Source organism: Herpailurus yagouaroundi, unplaced genomic scaffold, assembly GCF_014898765.1.
Source record: "Herpailurus yagouaroundi ecotype Mexico unplaced genomic scaffold, PumYag 193, whole genome shotgun sequence".
NCBI classification, from domain to species: Eukaryota; Metazoa; Chordata; class Mammalia; order Carnivora; family Felidae; genus Herpailurus; species Herpailurus yagouaroundi.
The window spans coordinates 5,080,621-5,100,596 of record NW_024412424.1 but is presented as its reverse complement, the minus strand read 5'-3'; the positions used below and the strand labels follow the sequence as shown (position 1 = coordinate 5,100,596).

At 49.3% G+C, this 19,976-nt stretch overlaps 1 protein-coding gene across 1 annotated transcript; it reads right to left on the bottom strand.

Annotated features, from left to right (window-relative positions):
• Nucleotides 1–15,577: 15,577 nt before the first annotated feature.
• CRIPTO (cripto, EGF-CFC family member) lies at nt 15,578–19,566 on the bottom strand. Its single transcript, XM_040445576.1, has 6 exons — nt 19,228–19,566; nt 18,404–18,462; nt 18,183–18,320; nt 17,432–17,546; nt 17,223–17,332; nt 15,578–16,064 (listed from the first exon to the last, which is right to left on the bottom strand). Exons 1-6 carry the CDS (start codon nt 19,296–19,298, stop codon nt 15,949–15,951), a joined length of 609 nt encoding a protein of 202 aa, XP_040301510.1. The 5' UTR covers nt 19,299–19,566; the 3' UTR covers nt 15,578–15,948.
• Between the last annotated feature and the right edge of the window lie 410 nt (nt 19,567–19,976).

Here is a 19,976-nt window from a genome sequence, read left to right as displayed (position 1 = left end):
TCAGGCTCTGTGCTGACGGCTCAGAGCGTGGAGCCTGCTTCAGATTCTGTGTCTCCCTTCCCCAGCTCACACTCTGTCTGTCTCTCTCTCTCTCTCAAAAATAAACATTTAAGGGGCGCCTGGGTGGCGCAGTCGGTTAAGCGTCCGACTTCAGCCAGGTCAGGATCTCGCGGTCCGTGAGTTCGAGCCCCGCGTCAGGCTCTGGGCTGATGGCTCGGAGCCTGGAGCCTGTTTCCGATTCTGTGTCTCCCTCTCTCTCTGCCCCTCCCCGTTCATGCTCTGTCTCTCTCTGTCCCAAAAATAAATATAAAACGTTGAAAAAAAATTTAAAAAAATAAATAAACATTTAAGAAATAATAAAAATAAAAATACCCCTTTCCTCTTTAAAAAAATCCACAGTGGAACTGAATATTTTTTAACTTGTTTTGTTTTTTATTTTTTAAAATTTACATCCAAATTAGTTAGCATCTAGTACAACAATGATTTCAGGAGTAGATTCCTTAGTGCCCCTGACCCATTTAGCCCATCCCCCTTCCCACAACCCCTCCCATAACCCTCAGTTTGTTCTCCATATTTATGAGTCTCGTCTGTTTTGTCTCCCTGTGTTTTTACATTATTTTTGTTTCCCTTCCCTTATATTCATCTGTTTTGACTCTTAAAGTCCTCCTATGAGTGAAGTCATATGATTTTTGTCTTTCTCTGACTAATTTCACTTAGCATAATACCCTCCAGTTCCATCCACGTAGTTGCAAATGGCAAGATTTCATTCTTTTTGATTGCCGAGTAATACTCCATTGTATATGTATACCACATCTTCTTTATCCATTCATCCATCGATGGACATTTGGGTTCTTTCCATACTTTGGCTATTGTTGATAGTGCTGCTATAAACATGGGGATGCATGTGTCCCTTTGAAACAGCACACCTGTATCCCGTGGATAAATGCCTAGTGCAATTGCTGGGTCGTAGGGTAGTTCTATTTTTAGTTTTTTGAGGAAACTCCATACTGTTTTCCAGAGTGGCTGCACCAGCTTGCATTCCCAGGAACTGAATATTTCATAGGTGAAAGATTATCTTGAAGGATTTTTTTTTTTTTTCCACTGCTGAGTGCTGGCAAAGCTTTTCTGGTTACATGGGGTTCCTCAAACTTTATTGAAGTCATTCACACGTCCTTTAAGAAAAAACTTACTAAGTTAAACGTCTGAGTGTTGTGCCCCCTCCCCAGGCTCACAACAATCTGAAAACCTATTCATTCCCCCAGCATGGAATTTCAAAGCATCCATAATTGGTTTATGTCGAAGGACAGACATTTGTGATTTTCCCGACCCAACCGAATTTTGAATGGACAGCCTTCTGAATTTCCAAATTTTCATTCTGTCGTTTGTAATTTGTTTAATGGACAGACCTCCTCCTATTCAATCAGATTCTTCATTCTAGTGAAACCCAGCATCTTATTTAGAATGAGGGTGTGCCCGGGACCCAGGCCATATACAGACTTTCTTTGGGAAGTTTAAGAAGACTTCAGAGATAGGATGAAGCTTATCTTTGGCGGGGAGGGGGGCACCGATTCTGGCCATGTGTTCGTCTGGAGCCAAGGTCACTCAGTTGGACCTGTCATTGACGTATTTTCTCACGTTTTAGGGTTTATGGTCATGTGGGAGAAAGAGATACTTAGGGCCAGGTCCTTTCTGCTCTAACACTGGTATTATTCATATTATAGGCTAAGAAACATTTGAAGTTGTATTTAACAAGGCTCACAAGATAAAAGGGGCCTGGAGACAATAGGGCACCACTACTTTCCCAATTTACCATGCTTCTATCTATCTGTGTGTGTGTGTGTGTGTGTGTGTGTGTGTGTGTGTGTGTTTGCAAAGTTTTGCATTTGTTTCTTTGAGACTTAATTTCAAATTGTTCTGGTTAATTAGTTAGTCCCCTCCCTGCCCCCCACCCCCTCCCGGGCTCCTACTGACTTACAGGGAACCTACTGGAAGTGAGGGTTACAAGGAAAGAAGGGGCCAGCCTCTTGGCTCCCTGTTCCTTCTCTGCCACCTGCATTCAGCCGGAGTGGAGCCCCTTTGTGGCTTCCTGGGCAGGGCACGTGGTTGACTTTTCCAGAACGAACCGATATTTCTGGCTCCCCTCCCTTTTCTGGACTTGCCTGCAGCTGGGCAGAGCCACGGAGCCAGCATGAGCCAAGGGCTCGGACAAGGAGGTCTCACTTGGCCGCTTCCAGGCCAGAGCACTTGCGGGCTGGGCTGAGATTCTCCAAGCTTGCTCCTCCCAGGCTGCGAAGCCTGAAGCCTCAGGCTGAGAGGGAGATGCCAGACGATTGCATAAGCCGGGGATGTTGTGTTTGACCTTGGGTGGCCCCGCAAAGTTGCCTGTACCTGTGGTGGGGTTTTGGAACAAGAGATTAACCGGCTGTTCTTGCTTGGTTCGAAGATTTTGGTGCTGCCTCGTTGTGGCATCACAGCCTGGCCTGGCCTGACCCAAACGTGCAGATGTCCCGTGTGATTGTCAAAGACCGGCCGCCCTGGCCGAACCCGTGTGCGGTTCCCACCGTGGCTCAGTCCTCAAACTGTTAGCTTGCCTGTTGAGAAGGAGAAGGTGCTTTGTTTGCATGGTGAGAGGAGGCCTCCTTGCCATCACGGCACAGCTGTTGATTACTGACCCGAGAGCCCCTGTCCGCTTCTTCCTTGTGGCCAAACCTTGGTTTTGCTCGGGTACTTGTCTCCAGTCACTTGGGGGCTGCTCAAACAAAGTACCGTGAACGGGGGCTGGTGGGGAGGGGGGTGGGGGGGGGCTGGTGCTTATACACAACAGAAATTTAAGTCTCACAGTTCAGGGGGCTGAAGTCTGAGATCAGGGCGCTCGCGTGGTTGGGTGGGGGCTGCCTCCCGGGTAGCGGACTGCTGTCTACCTACTGAAGGATGTTTGGTTGTTTCCAGTTTTTGGCTATTACAAATAAAGCTTCGCTGAGCACCTGTGTCCAGGCTTTTTTTGTGCAAACAGAAGCTTTCATTTCTCTGGGCTAAACACCCAAACACCCAAGAATTTGATTGCTGGGTCATGTTAAGTTTAAGTTGGCAGGAAACAGCCAAATGGTCTTCCAGAGTGGCTGTGCCATTTGCTATTCCCCACCCCCCTGGGCATGTATTTTACTCACTATCTTCTTTTTCACTTGTTATGTTTTACTTTCTTTCTAAAACTTTTTTGTTTTGAAATAATCTCACGCTTAATAGAAACATTGTAAGAACAGCACAGAGGATTCCCCATAATCTTCCAAGATTAACCAAATGTTAATTTCACCACATTTGCTATAGTATTTTCTACATCTTTGTCTGTATCATCTGTCTGTCTATTATCTATCTATCTATCTATCTTTCTATCTATCTATCTATCATCTACCTATCATGTCTATCACCTATCTCTCATCACCTCTCTACTTATTATCATCTCCTTTCTGAACTGTTTGAAAGTACACAGCAAACAGGGGCACCTGGATGGCTCAGTCAGTTAAGCATCTGACTTCAGCTCACGTCATGATCTCGTGGCCCGTGGGTTCGAGCCCCGCGTCGGGCTCTGTGCTGACAGCTCAGAGCCTGGAGGCTGTTTCAGATTTTGTGTCTCCCTCTCTCTCTATCCCTCCCCCACTCGTGCTCTGTATCTCTCTCTCACACACACAAATAAATACACATGAAAAACAAATTAAAAAAAAAGAAAGGACATTGCAAACATAACGCCCTTCTATTTCTGAACACTTCATATTTCGGTGAGTCTTCCCTAAGAATAAGGACGCTTATGTAACCATCATCTAGTGGTCGAAATTTAGGAAATTTGACAATTATTATCTAAGATACAAATGTTTTTCAATTTGTTTCCATGCGATCTATAACAATTTCCTCCCCATGGGATCTCGTCTCCGATCACACACGCTGCGTTCACTTGTCTTGTCTCTTGAATCTCGGTTCATCTAGAACATTTCCTCAACCCTTTTGTTTGTTTGGTTTTGGTTTTGGTCTTTTGCAACACTGACGTTTTTTAAGACGATAGGCCTGTTTTTTTTTTTGGTAAAACGCCTCACTTGCTATTTGGTTTTGTTTCATGGCTCTCTAGAGTGAGCCCCCTTCCCTCCACGAGCTCGCTCCCAGTACTTTATACATAGCACATTACTTACGAGAAGTGTGATAACACTTCGTGGCCAGAAGGCGTGTCAAATTGGTAAAAAGAGAGGAGGCTTCAATGTGGGCAGGGAAACCTGATTTTTGGCTAGAGGGGAAGGGGGACATGAAACTGATACTTCTGCATGCTACACTGTGGAGCATTTTACCTTCGGTTCTGGTCTTTTACTGACAGTCTCACACACAGCTGCCATCCTGTTTTACAGACATGAAAAGCAAGGCTAAGGGACTGGGTGGTGAGGCCCCGGTCCCACCGCTGACGCTCAAACCTGGGTCGTCCTGACCTCAGAGCAGGGCAAACGCTCTTGAAGCTGGTGTGTCTGTATCTGCTTGAGATTGGCCCATATAATGGGCACATGAGATATAAATTGTAGATATCCACATAAAACTTGATTAACATTGTGTAGTTCGAGCCACATGGGACCAAGACATGTCAACATGCCTGGTTATCATTTTAACAGGGAGGAGATAGGGGATTCAAAGGTAAACCTTTGATACTTAAATACAAAATACATACGGCCAATGTGGTCAGTTAAAAAACAGATGACCAGGGCGCCTGGGTGGCTCAGTCGGTTAGGTGTCCGACTTTGGCTCAGGTCATGATCTCATTGTTTGTGGGTTCGAGCCCCACGACGGGCTCTGTGCTGACAGCTTAGAGCCTGGGGCCTGCTTCGAATTCTGTGTCTCCCTCTCTCTCTGTCCCTCCCCTGCTCATGCTTTGTCTCTGTCTCTCAAAAATAAATAAGTGTTAAAAAGGAAAACAAAACAAAACAAAAAACAGATGACCAAGTACATGACCAAATAGCATGGTGCTCTTGGGGCTTGATCAATAGAAAGTGAGGGCTTGGCATCGAAGACTGTGGGTTCTGGAGGCCAGTTTATTCCATATGATTCCTACAGCTCAACTGCATTAGCTGTGCAATGCAGAACAGTGCTTTATCTCAGTTATGACGTGGCCAAGGACTGAACAGGAAACCAAGAAACCCTCATGAGCGTATAGCCCAAAGACCACACCACCAAGCAGAGATGGCTAAAAAGTGCACAACAGAGGTATGATGACCTTCCCATGTGATAGTTTGAAGACAGGCCTGACGGCAAATATTCCAACCTGTTACCCCTAAAGGATGCTGCTACTTAAAGACTTTCCTTCCTCCCTTCCTTCCTTCCTTCCTTCCTTCCTTCCTTCCTTCTTCCTTCCTTCCTTCCTTCCTCCCTCCCTTCCTTCCTCCTTCCTTCCTTCTCTCCCTCCCCCCCTCTCCTTCCTTCCTTCCTTCCATTTGCAAAACATGGTCACCATAAGCAAAGAGGTCTCTGCATGGCCCGGCCGAATCTAGGGAAGTCTGGAAGCTGTGTGAAGATTATACACAGGGTTGTGTCATCTCCTGCTCTGCTCTCTCTGGCCCCTCACCGGGACCCATGGTGGTGACACGGGAAGCCGTGGAGTATCCTTCGTCTCCTCCATCTTCTCTCAACAGTTCTGTCTCCTGACCCCTTACTTCCAGGCTCCTCTTGAGCTGATGGAGGTGTCACGAGTCCGAGTCCCGACTGTGACCCTACAAGGCTAAACAGTTAATTCTGACTTTGTGGGACCCTTTTTCGTTTACAAAGCGCTTTCAACTCCATTGTCTACTTCAGCGAGTTACCAAGGGAAGGTGATAAGAAGTACAATAAAAATGATAAGAGACATAAGGCAAGCATGGGAAGTCCCGAGGAGTGAAGGAGGAGGTAGGTGTGTGGATGGACCAGGTCCCTGAGGTCAGCACAGCCTGGGCGGAGGCAGGACAGCACGTGACAGACAGAGGTGTTGGCCCACAGCCTCTGGTTGCCAGGACCCCTGCCCACTGCATGCGCCATCGACCCAGAGCCAGGAATTGAGACTTCTCTGAAGAATGTCCTCTGTAAACTGACAGAAGCCTCCCTCCGAGGGCCTTCGTGTGGCCAGGCGTGCTGGACCACTTTGTGATGCACTACTCTGTAGGGAATTTGAAGTCTGTCCCCCTAGGGGTTTATTTTCAAGGACTTCATTTAAAATCGTGCTTTGCTGGGGCGTCTGGGTGGCTCAGTCAGTTAAACGTCCGACTCTCGATTTAAGCTCAGGTCATGATCTCACGGTTCGTGGGTTCGAGCCCAGCATGGGGCTCTGCACTGTGCAGAGTCAGCTTAGGAGTCTCTCTCTCCCTCCCCCACCCTCTTTTTAGATAAACTTAAAACGATATAAGACCATGCTTTGCAAAAGATAAAGAGTTGCGAAATTGTCCAGGCCTGGGCTTGTGACTCTCTGGCTTGACCTTTCCCACTCCTTATGAATGTGATCTGTGTCCCATTACCTTCGGATAAGCTGTTCCTGCTTGACGGGGACGGTGCCAGAGAGCAAGCTTCCCTGGATTACCCTCACATTCTCACCAGCCTTCCCGGGCATTCTCTGAAGACAAGTGAGAACAGAGAAGATTCTCCAGCAGCGCCAGGGGGAAGATTATTTTGAGCAAGGACTTTCTGGGGTCTTTACAGATGCTAAGAATGAGGCTGCTGAGCCCAGTCACGCCTGGCCAAGCACGTCCTCACTGTTTCAAGGATACAGCCCGGGAAGGGCAGCGGGGGCCACAGAGCAAACGGCTCTCTGGCCAGTCCCAAGGCTGGCCTCGTGGAAGAGGGTTTGGGCTGAAGTGACAGCGTGAGGGGACTCCTTCCCAGTCCTCCTCCAGGAACGCAGGTGAGCGAGTGAGAACACGGCTGCAGGACACGGGGCCCTGACGCCCTGTGTCTGGAGGACAGCTGTTGTTCTATGGGTGACACGGGCAGCGGGGGATGCCAGCGGTAGGACTGAAGGGCCACCGCTGTTTGGACAGGACGCTGTGTTCTCGAAGCTCCTCCCCGGGCCAGTAGCCTACTGGCGGTGCACCCCGGGGCCTGACCCTCTCCTGATGATCCACGTCTGTGCTGGGGGTGTCTGGGGGTGAGGACCGGGCAGGTGGGAGAGTCCAGAGTTAAGGTCTGGCTGGTCTCACTGCCTTGGAAACTCCTTTCGTCCTCTGGCGAAATGGGGGGCTTTCAAGGTCATCTCCAGCTTGAATACACGGTGGTTTCAGTGTCCTTAACCTTGGGTTAAGAACAGGCTTCACGGGGTCTGGAAAGCCCTGGTATGGACATTCCTATGTTCACTTCTTTCCGAATAGAGGCCATAGCTTCCTTAAAGCTGCAAAGGGCCCAGTGACAATGATACCTGCAGAGCGTGCTTTCTAGGCCAAGTACTGTTCTATCAGGCCTCACGTCAGCTCTCAGGCACACAAAGAGGGTAAGCGATTTGCCCTAGGTCACACGGTGGGCATCGGGGCTCTAAAGGCCAAGCTCTTGACCTTTATGCTGCATGTGGGTAGGGAGTGACCCTTCCCAAGGGGATCCGACAAAACCCCTGGTGTGTACCCTTGTGACCATTCTAGGCATAAGTACAAATAAATGTAGGCATAAGACACGTGGTTTTTTAGATACGAATGAAATGTGACACGTGCACGCTTCAGCTTCAAGTTCCGTGTCTGTGTGTACAGATCGATGCTCTCCTCATAACAGGTGCACGGCAAGCACATTGTGCATATACTCTACTTTGTGTAATCATTCCCTGACTTAGCGGCATTTGGACTGTGTCCAGAATTTTGCTCTTAAGAATTATGTCACCTTCTATGCACATCCTTATGCACATGTGCAATTCTTTCAATGGGATAAGATCAAAGCGTAGCCACTTAAATCAAGGGCAGGTCCTGCCCTCTTGTCCTGGCTCAGGATCTTACGTTCTCACCACAAACTTCTAAGAGGGCCTGCTTTTATAATGAAAAAAAATTCATTATTATTATTTTTTTAATGTTTATTTATTCTTGAGAGAGAGGGAGACAGAGCAGGAGTAGGGGAACGTCAGAGAGAGGGGGACTCAGAATCCGTAGCGGGCTCCAGGTTCTGAGATGTCAGCCCAGAGCCTGACGCGGGGCTCGAACTCGTGAACCCTGAGATCATGACCTGAGCTGCAGTCGGACGCTTAACCGACTGAGCCACCCAGGTTCTCCATATCTGCCTATTTTCTAAAGCCATTGCTTTGGAACCAGGGCACGGGTTCAATGCCGCCTGGTGATTTGCCTGGGGTGGGCGGGGGGGGGGGGGGTGTGTTTAGCCCAGACGTAGGAGAAAGGCTGTGGGAAAGTGGTTGGAAGAGGCTTATGGGGAAGAGACTGGGATTACTGGGAAGCGTGGCGCTTGGACCTTCCCTGGACTCCCGTTCAAAACGGTTACTGGGCATCACTTCTATACCCGCACGGCTGGGAGACCGCGCTGAACAGCTCGCTCACGCCCTCATTCCGCCTTCGGGCCAGCAGTGCAGGCCATTCGGAGGCTTGCTAGAACTGGGTGGGGCTGAGATTGTTTTTAGGCCGGCAGAGTCCAAACCCACTGCGCTGGGCAAAGGACCAACGTCGGGCGGGCCAGCTCTTGGCAGCTGGAGATGTGTCTGCGGTTCCCTGCTCCCCTCTGTCTCTTTAAAGACCCTTCTTTCTTTCTACTCCTTCTCCCAGCAGAGGCCCAACCCAACAAGGAGGGTTCTCTCCCCGAGGGCCAGGAGAGGGCTCGCTCCTTCCGTAAAAAATTGCCTGAGCTGGTGCATGGTTTCCGGGGGCACTTACGAATGAGTGCATGTATGTGTGTGCATGTGTGTATATATTGACCTGTTTACGGTTCTGAGACTTCTTTTGGCCATTTCTTCTTCTTCTTTTTTTAATGTTTACTTATTTTTCAGAGAGAGAGAGCACAAGCAGAGGAGTACAAGAGAGAGAGGGAGACACAGAATCTGAAGCAGGCTGCAGGCTCCGAGCCGTCAGCACGGAGCCCCAATGCGGGGCCCGAACTCACAAACTGCGAGATCATGACCTGAGTCGAAGTCGGACGCTTAACCGACTGAGCCACCCAGGCGCCCCTACTTTGGGCCATTTCTAAGTGGGTGGTTAGGACAACTCACTTCCCGGTGAGAGTGCCCGCCCCAGTGAGGGGCAGAAGCCAGGGGAAGAGCCACATCCATTTCAAAGAACATCAATCAACTCCGCCCACCAGGCAGTTTCTAGGAAGGAGGCTGGCAACCGGGAACAAGGCCATCGGTGGGAGGAGGGTCAAATCAGGTCCAAATCTGCCCAGTAGGTGTGGTTCTGGGCTCTGCAGAGGGCACACGAGGCAGCTGTAGTTCCCCTCCTAAGAAGCCATGTAACGCACAGCTCGATTCAGAACTAGCTCCCAAGAGCTGCTCAGGGTGACTTTGGCCCAGAAGAGGATGAGCTTCCCCACATTTCCTGGGCTGGAGGGAACGGTGGGGGTCAGGCAGGAAGGAGGAGGGCACAGCAGAGCTGCTCTTCTCATCAATGGGATGCTTCCTGATGGGGCTTTTAGGAGCTCAGGGAGTTGCAGAACTATTGGTCATTATTCCGCATTGTGGACCTCCCTCCTCCTTCCCCCGCCAGGAGAGGGCGATGTCCTAGACTTTGGGCGATCGAAGCCCTTGGGGAGATTGCCCCTGGGCGGACTGAGATGGGCTAGGTGGCGTTCACTGTCAGCAACTTTGAGTGGGGAGAGAAGGGAAGGTTCTTGTGGAAGGGACCTAACTGAGGCCATCTTGTGTCCTGTGGGGTGGATGTCTTTGTACAACTTGTGGTCCCTGGGCCCCATTCGGACTTCCTTCTTTTCTTTCTTTCTTTCTTTTCTTTCCTTCTTTCTTTCTTTCCTTTGTTTCTTTCTTTTTCTTTCCTGCCTTCTTTCTTTTCTTTCTTTCTTGCTTTCTTGCTTTCTTTCTCTCCAACTAGACAAGAAACCTGAATGTTGGGATTAGGTAATTTCTCACTTTCAATTGCTAGTGTTTGTCTCCGCTATGGAGAGGGTTCCTGTGAGGAGCAGAGGGCGATCCGTGCACAGTTCATTTACATCATGCACTCAGCGGAAGAAAAACCGCATCGCTTAGAGGTGCTGTATCACTTAAGAGAAGAATGTGAGCTCCCTCTTCTGCGTCCACTTCCCCATGTAGCTTTCTCTTTTTTCAGATGGGGGTTGACCTGGCGGATGAAGCTGGCCAAGTCTGCTAGGAAGCTCAGAGACTCCGGGAGGCGACCGGAGCTGGAAGAAGTGCCAGGCCATGCTGAGGACGCCCTTGGCCAAATGGCACTCTGCCTTGTTCTTCCCTTCTTATCACCTTCCCTCCATGGCGGGATGGAGGAGGTGGTGTCAGGTGCTAATGGTCTTATACAGAATACCTGCTAATGAGAAAGAAGAGAATGAGGAAGGCCTCCCTGCCTGCCTTCCGTTCCCTTTTCTTTTCCTCCCTCCGTCCCTCCCTTTTCTTCTCTGTCCTTCCTTACTCGGTCTGCAGCAGCTCTAGTTCCCCAGCGGTTGGCACACAGGTGCTGAGGGTGCTCAGGGACCAGTGGGGGGGGGGGGGGGGGGGGGGGGGGGGGCAGTAGATGTGAAAACAAATCAGCGTGATGGAGTGTTCTGGAATGTCTGAGAGGCCTGTCGTGGCAGGGGTTCAGCTCATATGTGGTCGGTCCTGTGGGGGTGGGGGTGGGGGTGGGGGTGGGAGAGAGAGGAAAATTGGGAGGGGGTTGAGGAGCTCCAGATCCTGTCTCACCTCCCAGATGCAAGATGCTGGGATTACACAGGGCCAGCCCCTCTGCTGGGAAGGGGAGAGAACGGGGTGGAACGGGGGCGGGGGGGGGCGTTACATTTTTAAAGTTTGTGACCACTTCTGAAGGCTTATCAAAATCCATGCCAGCTTTTAGAATGTAGAATTTATTCTTGCTGGGCTCCCTGGCCAGCCCACGAGGCTGTCAGTCCTGGGATGGCCGGGGTGGGGGGGGGGGCGTCCAGGACGCTTTCCTGTTGTGCACCATGGGCTGCCTCTCCTGGTTAAATCGGGGTTCAAATCCATTCCCTCCTGACTTCTCTGTCATGCTTAGTATGGCTGGCACCCTTCTGGAAGCTTCCTCCACCTTGCAGTCTTCTCAGGGTTGTTCCTTCCTCCACCTGGTCTCGGATGCTCATCAGGGCTGCCCTTGGTCCTGCCCGTGGCCCTTTCCTTAGCAAAGAGTTGGTGGCCATGCCTAGCCTTGTCCTTGAACTGCTCTGCAGGGTCCTTGGCTCTAGCATTGCCCTCCCCAGAGCCTTCCCTTTCTCTCCTGTTGGCTTCTTTAATAAACAGGGTTAGTGTTCTTTCATGTTTTTTGTTTTTTTTAAATCAAAGGAATCATGTGTCCAGTTTACAAAATCAGTACAGCTGAATACTCTTCCAGTGCGGGTGCAGACAACAACGTAGAGCCAAAGGATTCTGTTAGTTTTGGAAATTTTTTTAAGCGAAGCCTTAGGAAAAAAAAAAAAAAAAGCAACACCTGGGTGGCTCAGTCCCTTAAGCGTCTGACCCCGGCTCAGGTCATGATCTCACAGTTTCTGAGTTTGAGACCAGAGCCTGCTTTGGATCCTCTGTCCCATTCTGTCTCTGCCCCTCCCGGACTTACACTCTCTGTCTCTCAAAATAAACAAACAAACAAACAAACAAACAAGCACCTCCAAGCCCACACAGTGAGGTCTCATGTACTTGCGTTCTAACTGTTTGAAGACAGCTGGAGGCCCCCCCTCCCCCCACCTCTGGCCCCGAGAGGCTGTGTTCCTGTTGTCCCTTTTGTAGCCTAGTGAGGAAAGGAAGGAGAACAGCACCCTTGCCGTGGGGACATTCAGGATGGGGTTTCTTCTCGCAGGAAAAGTGTGGAGTGGTCAGACTCCCTGAATTTCCCGTCCCCCTTTTTACTTGTTTTGTTTTTGGTTGTTTTAGGACTTTGCTGCGGGGAGAGAGGGATCCCTAGAGGAGGATACTGGCTAATAATTGGGAGTAGCTCATGCTCCCCGATGAATGTCTAGGCTGTGAAAAGAGGTAAGGAAATTAACCATCTATTGTTGAATGATTGTTTGCTGAACATCGCCAGCGAAGTCCTGAGGTGAAATGATATGTACCTGGTTCCATAAAATAATGAGTCAGAAAGATAAATAATTATGGACCACTGGAGTTATAAATAGGGGAGAGTTGGGGCACCTGGGTGGCTCCGTCGGTTAAGCGTCCGACTTCGGCTCAAGTCATGATCTCATGGCTCATGGGTTCGAGCCCCGCTTCGGGCTCTGTGCTGACAGCGTAGAGCCTGGAGACTGCTTCAGATTCTGTGTCTTTGTCTCTGTGCTCCTCCTCTGCTCACACTCTGTCTCTCTCTCTCTCTCAAAAAATAAATAAATATTTTTAAAAATTAAGTAGGGCAGAGTCAATTATTTACAGTTACTGAAGCAGCTAGACCCACTCAGTGTTGAGTGGGTGCTTCTGGAGAAGGCGGTGGGGAGTGGGGAGGCAGGATTCCCTGGGGGATGAATCAGAAAAGAGTGCCGGCTCATAGCTGTGTCTTGTTGGGAATTGTTTTCAAAGGGAACCACCTAGAACAAGGAGATGCTTCCTCCCCAGGACAGAACACCTAACAATTGGTTGCTGTGGGGGATCCAAAGCCCAGGTGACTCACGGAGGCATATCTTGGTCTTCCTTGCCCAGCTAGATGGTCAGTGGGCAAATACTGCAGCCACAGGTGAGAAGGGCATGGAGGTCAGGGACACAGACTTCAGGGACGAGGGCCAAGCCCCTCCACCAGGTGAGCCACATAAAGTAGCAGCTGTGCTGGCCCAGGGTAAGGGAATATAGAATGGGTGGAGGGGGGAGCAGAGGGCTGCCTTAGCCAGCTGTGCCCCCGAGCTTGGAGACTGCAGTCTGGTCCACTAATCCTTTTCTTAAAGTTCTTCCAGGACCAATCTGAATCCTGGAGGAAGTGGAATCAACAGCACAAGGGGCTGATGGCCACAAAAGCCTGGATTCCCTCCTCAGGACCATGAATGACCCTGATTCCCCCAGAGTCTGGGCGCCTGGTCTGGAACTGCCTCATCACATGGGCACTTTGCTTTGAAAAGCCTATAAAGCTTTTTGAAGGTAGAATCTAGTCATTTGTATCCCCTGGGGCACCATTCCCCAAAATGTACATCTGGTTTATGATTTTAGATGGCGTACAGGTGAATGTTATGATTCATTATTACTGCTTTTGAATTTCAAGACTTGTGTAAATCATTTAGGACCTCACAATTCCCTCCAAGGGGAATGTGTGTGATTTTCTTCGGACACTCCTGGCTACCCGAGAACAAAGGAAAGGGGTTTCAGGGCTTGCCATGGTGATGTGGGAAACTAAGGCAAACGAAAAATCAAATTCCCTCCCAATGAAAGTGACCTCCCTCTAGGAGCTCAGCTGCCTCGATGGTGACACTTTGCTAGGGGCAAAAGGGAATCTTGGCTTCACATTATCCTCACCCCCCCCCCCCCCCGGATCCTGTAAGTCTACTTTAAATTTTTTTTTTTTTCAACGTTTTTATTTATTTTTGGGACAGAGAGAGACAGAGCATGAACGGGGGAGGGGCAGAGAGAGAGGGAGACACAGAATGGGAAACAGGCTCCAGGCTCCGAGCCATCAGCCCAGAGCCCGACGCGGGGCTCGAACTCACGGACCGCGAGATCGTGACCTGGCTGAAGTCGGACGCCCAACCGACTGCGCCACCCAGGCGCCCTGTAAGTCTACTTTAACATATAAAGATTTCTTTGGAAACTTCCTTTATCTCAACTCCCCCAAGACATATGCTGGCAATCATACCCCAAACATATGGTCCCTGATATACATCTGAAGGGTCTCATGACTGAGGTTTTACCAAATTGGTAATAAATAGCATATTCCTAACAACACCTAGCCTCAAGGTTCTGGAAACCTTGCTTCCCAAATACCTTAGAGACTGACTCTACCCCTAACCCCCCTCCCAACTCAGGGTATATGATCATTTCTCCCTCACAACCCCAATGCAGCTCTTCCTGCCCACAGGTCCCGTCCCCGTGCTTTAATAAAACCACCTTTTTGCACCAAAGACGTCTTCAAAAATTCTTTTCGGCCATCGGCTCCGGATCCCACCATCACCCCAAACCCCATGAGTGGGGACGGTTGCCTAGCAATGTGAAAGTACTGAAAAGTACCACTGAACTTTGTAGTTAATAACGGTTGAGATGCTAACTTTTATATTATGTATATTTAAGATATATACGTCTATAAAAATTATAAAAAATCATAAAAAAATCATAAACAGATGATGTGGCTCAAATCGAGGTGGCATGCGATACCCAAGTTTGGAAAACACTGTCCCAGCCTCACTGGTGTGTGGTTACAGGTTATTTGCATGCAAATGGGAAGGCTTTTTCAATATTCTGAAGTTGCCTTTTTTTTTTTTTTTTTAAATTTCCATTTCTGGGCAAAAACGCTTTAGTAAACAAACAGGCACAAAGCGAAGAATTGTGACATTTGTTGAGAATTTCTGTACTAGTGCTCTGCTTTAGCTTCTTAATTCTAACACTGGTGTAGGGACTAGCCCAGGTGCACAGACTGGGACACTGGGTCCCAGAGCCAGTGCAGGGCTAGAATACCCTTCCACACCGGGCAGCTCACCCCCATGCTGAGGTCTCTGGGGTGCCCCTCACTGCTTCCTGCTGACCCCACATCATCTTCTAGCCATTGGACACTGCAAAAAAAAAAGAAAAAAATCCCACCCCTTTGGGATTTTGTATCTGCAAAGGCATTAAGGTGGAGAAGGAGTTGGGGACCAAGCGGTACCTGAATAGTGGAAGCAGATGTTGTTCTTCACAGCACAGCACATACACCAAAGCCAGAGACAACACTGGGTCTGAGCCCTTGAGTGTGATGTAGTTAGTCTTGTAGTTAGTCCCCACGAAAACAGACGGCGCACACCCTTGCTGTGGAAAACACAAAGGTGCGAGGGAAAAAACCCACCACCACAAAGAACCTGTCAGCACTGCCTAGAAATAAGCACACGTCACCTTCTGGTCCATAGATTTCCCATTTTTACTGGGCATACTCACACACACAATCTATTTTAAAAATGGATTTTACAACAAATAGTTACAACAAAATAGTTTTACCACCTGGTTTACAACGAAATACATGTATTGTGGACATTTTCTTTTTACAACAGTTAGAATACTTGCAAGGTGTGGAGAAAACATAATTTCTTCTTCTTCTTTTACTGTTTATCCACTTTTGAGAGAGAGAGACAGAGCGCAAGCAGGGGAGGGGCAGAGAGAGAGGGAGACACAGAATCGGAAGCAGGCTCCAGGCTCTGAGCTGTCAGGACAGAGCCCGACGCGGGGCTTGAGCCCATGAATTGTGAGATCATGACCTGAGCCAAAGTCAGACGCTTAACCGACTGAACCACCCAGGCGCCCCTAAAGGTGAGATCTTGGTTGATTTTGGTCAACTCTACTCCTCAGTTTAGCCCCAGTTCCACAATAGGAGTAGCTTTTAATAATCTGAAGATAGAATTCAATTGTTTAAAGGAAACAGGAAGCCCTTGGTAAAGAAACATGTATCAAGAAACAGAACTTGGTCACAGTGTAGATATGGCTGACGTCTTTATTTTTTTTTTTTTTTTTTAACAAAAGTTTTTTGGAGAGGAGAAGGCAGAGGAAAGTAGTTGGGACTTTAAGAAAGTGTTACGGACCGTGATGAAAATCCATCCGCTGTTTCAAGGCAACTAACAAATGATCATCTTCCAGTTAGGACATTAGGGTGACGGCCTTTACAGGTTATGGGGTTTGCATGGAAATACCCCACATGCCGGTGTCTGTTAGCGGTAACTTTGTATAGCAAGGCAGATGCCAGCTAGAGAGAAAGTGATGCCTGAAGACGGTGCTAATTCTGGAGTCCTGGAAACCAGGAAGTGCTCATCCATCACGTGGCCATCTGAAAGGTAAGGACACTTGGTCATTAAAGGAAATCCCTCCTGCAGTTGATCCTGCGCACATGGCATGTCTACACCCGCCAAAAATCAGTTGGGACCCCACATTTGGCGAGTACAGGGTGCTCATGGGACCAAACAGTACCGATTACGTGGAATTCAGACTCCCCTGAAAAACCATCTTTCAACACAAGTTGACATGGGTCTCCCGTTAACTTGGTTTTCCCTGGACACATGCCCTCACACCTGGAAAAGTACCCCAGCCGGTGACAATGGCAGGGATGCAGCCGAACCTGGTTAGGCGCTGATGTTAAGGAGACAGCACGTTTTGGGTCCTAAGTTCCAGGAAGAAAATATGGTCTCCACCTATCCATGCTTACCTATCCTGGGCCTGACATCCAGATGGATGTAAAATGGAAAAGCCACAATCCCCGCCTGGGTCGGGGGTCCCATCTTGTACTCAAGTGAAGCATTTGCCTTCATTTCATTTCTGGACTTGACCATTTGCAGTTTCTAACATCTACACGGTCAGAATACGGGAGGCCTCTGAACCTGGGTGCACCTAGAAATCTGGCTCAGGTCAGGGCGAGGAGAGAACCCTCTCGACTCTTGTCCTCCCCTGGGTCCCTGCCCTTCTTGTTATTGTTTTCCTCAAATCAGTACAAATCAGCAAGGTGACAAGGTTGAGACCATTCACCCGGGGGATCCACGCGGGGGCCTTGGAGGATCCATGAGCTTCTCAAGGAGCGAGAGGGAGGTCAAGCAGCCGGTGGAATTCAAGGGCGTGAGGTGGAGTTGGGTGGGCACTGAATTGTCTGCTTGGGGCTTGCCTGGGTCTCCCTGCCCAAATGGAGAGCATCTCTTGGTGTTTAAGAGGCCAAGCGTTTGCTTGTTTACTTTTCGCAGAAGTCCACATACGATAAAATGTCAAACAGGCTTGAAATAACTGTCTCCACCTCCCAGGCGACATTTCTGAGGCAGTGAATTTAAAATAAATAGAAAGGACGCGCATGTGCCCGCCCCATCTGGGGTCCTCGGTGCTTTCACAAGCACAATCTGGCTGCCAGGGTCTGGCAAGCCATGAACTAAGAGGAGAGACCCCGTTAACCCAGTGGCCACAGGCACCTAACTTGAAAGCGCCAAAGAGGGGACTATCCGCTTACCACACCCGGGTAGAAATGTCTGAGGAAAGCAGTGAAGCCGGCCGTGCCAGCACTTACAAATGGAACATCGCCTGGGCAGCCAGGCGCCATGGGGTACAGACTCACAGTTCCTGAAAAGGAACAGATAAGGTGACGCATATGGGTTTTCACCCTCACCTCTTTCCCCCTCCATCCACCTCCCCCAGCCCCTGCCTTAATGGCTCACTTACTCTTTTCGTGAATCGTGCTCACAGTTCCGGCCATAGAAGGAGGGGGGGCAGGCACAGAAGGACCCCAGCATGCAGGTTCCCCCGTTCAGACAGCAGGTTCTGTTCAGCTCCTTACCTGAAATGGAAGAGGAGGCAGCTGAGAGGGTGGGGGAACTGAAAAGCTGAGGTCCTGGAAAAGCAAAGGTTAATACAGTGCTGAAGGCTTGGTCTTCCCAGTGCTTGGCGAGGTCTAAATATTGTGAACCTTACAAAATAGGGCTCCGCTGTTTTCTTTTTTTTTTAATTTATTTTTCAGAGAGACAGAGCACAAGTGGGGGAGGGGCAGAGAGAGAGGGAGACACAGAATCGGAAGCAGGCTCCAGGCGCTGAGCTGTCAGCCCAGAGCCCGACGCGGGGCTCGAACCCACAAACCGTGAGATCATGACCTGAGCTGAAGTCAGAGGCTTAACCGACTGAGCCACCCGGGCGCCCCAGGACGCTGTTTTTTTGATGTTGCTTTGCTATCGCGCCTCTGCTTTTTTTCATGCTCAGGCCGGGGGTGGTTCCCAGAGAAGCAGGGGGGAAACCGCGTCCCAGGGAGGTGAAATGCACACTGTTGGTCTGGCCTCCAGAGCCAAGTTCAGTCCAACCATCCACCTGGCTCCAGCATCAGGTGGCCACTCAGGAGAAAGAGCATCAGAAAGACAGGAAGCACGGGGGCCCAGGACGGGGAGAGAGCGCTGTAGATCTAAGGCAGGCAGGTATGTCTTACTGTCCTGGATTCCTAGGGACGGCACCAACTGCAAAGATCGATGGCGAATTGCAGGCTCCTCCAGGGACGGAAGGCCGTTATCTCTCCAGGAGGGGTCTCCCTGAGGGGGACGTGCAAGTTCACGGGGGTGGCCCAACCCTGAAGGACAAAATTAGCTCGGTGGGGTCAGTATTTCAGGCCACGTGAGAATTGCTACCGATCAAAATAAAAGTTTCCCTCACCGGCTGCGGCGGCGAATTCCGGTTCAAACGCTTTGGAAATGGCCACGATCAAAATCACACTGGGAGGAGGAAATCAAACATCCGTTAGCAAAACAAAGCAAATCAAGCTCTTCGAGTTAGCACCTGGGCTTTCTCAACACGTGGACAAGACCACAGACCACTAGGGAGAAAATGTAGAACTCCACCTTTGTTTTCCTTTCCTTTCTTTTTAAATGGCTAATTCATCAAACAGCAGAAAGAATGATGAGAATAAAAGCCGCCTAAAAGCCAGTTCCTTCCAATATGTATTATGACTTCATAGGCTCTGTCCTCATATACACATAATTTTAAGTAGGCGAAAATCTCTTGGCTTCGATTTCACAAATGACGCCATAACATTCTGTGCAATTGATGAATCACATCTCGCAAACTATTTCACTTAAACCAGTCACTTAGAAGACTTTAAGGTTAGGACAATCCCTTCCCCACCCCCATCGTTCTTCAGGGTTTTGCAAGTATCGAATCTGTCTGTGCCTTTCAACTTTTTAGAAGCAGATTTTTCATTTGGTTGTGACACTGAGCTTTTCTTACACAAGAGAGGAAAGCCCTAGTCATTTGATAGATGGCGCCATTACCCCCACTGAAAAAGTTCAAAGCCAACAGGCAACGCTGGATGGAACTCTTAAGTGTGAAGTTCCAGGTCTCTCGGGAAAAACAGCATCACCGCTGGCAGCCCTTTTAAGGTTCAAGCAGGATGAAGTCAAATGACAGAGAGGCGCAGACCATTATCTCTGAAGCTGGTAAGCTCTAGCGATCAAAAGTTCACATTCAAGATGGGTTCATACCTGCAAGAGAGGCGCTCCATGCTTCTGCGGTCCACAGCTCCTAACACACTAGGGGGGGACGATGTCAGCATGACTTTAATTCACAGCCGTTGCTAGAACACCTAAAGGAAAACATGGATTTCCTGAAGCGAAAATGGGAATCTAGAAAGAAGGGTATCCCAGGTGAGAATTACACTTTGCCCAGAAGTTCTTAGGAGAAGCAGGAACCAGGATGTCCGGGGAGACTGGGGGCTCATCGCCGAGCTCGGTCCTGAGGAATGCTTTGACCTAAGCCGGGGATCAGCCTTGCTGGGGGCTCTCCTTCCTCAACAACCACGCAGGGCGCCAGGGAGGGCCCTCAGGTGGGCTCAGAGGCGGAGACCCAAGCCCATTACCATGGAAACCTCCCGGGGGCTGAGGTAGGAGGCGGTGAAGCCCTGGGACAAAGAGAGAAAAGGTGGGGTCTTATAAAGCTGGTTAACTAGCCCTTAGGTCTCTATAATTAGTTGCCATTTAAAAACAACAGATTTACTCTTAAAAAACAAACAAACAAACAAAAACAAATCAATTATTCTGTCCAGTAGGTGATTCCAGATTGGAGGAGCGGTGGAAAGGGACTGCTTTAATCAGGAAACCCTCAACACCTCGGATGGGTCTCTCAAGGAGCTTGACATTTAATTGTCAGGTTTTACCTGAAACTTGCTTTCATCTTTGTTTTCCCCCAAAAAAGGTGTGTTGAGCCCAGTGCTTGGCCTTGGGTGTGCTTAGGC

What these genes read in the sequence shown, in the direction of transcription:
- CRIPTO (XM_040445576.1), bottom strand. Translation starts at nt 19,298, where the DNA reads ATGCTGACATCGTCCCCCCCTAGTGTGTTAGGAGCTGTGGACCGCAGA. An exon ending in ATGGAGCGCCTCTCTTGCAG is followed by an intron (nt 18,463 to 19,227) that starts GTATGAACCCAT and finishes TCCTCCTCCCAG; the next exon opens with TGTGATTTTGATCGTGGCCA. An exon ending in GTCCCTAGGAATCCAGGACA is followed by an intron (nt 17,547 to 18,182) that starts GTAAGACATACC and finishes CTTCCATTTCAG; the next exon opens with GTAAGGAGCTGAACAGAACC.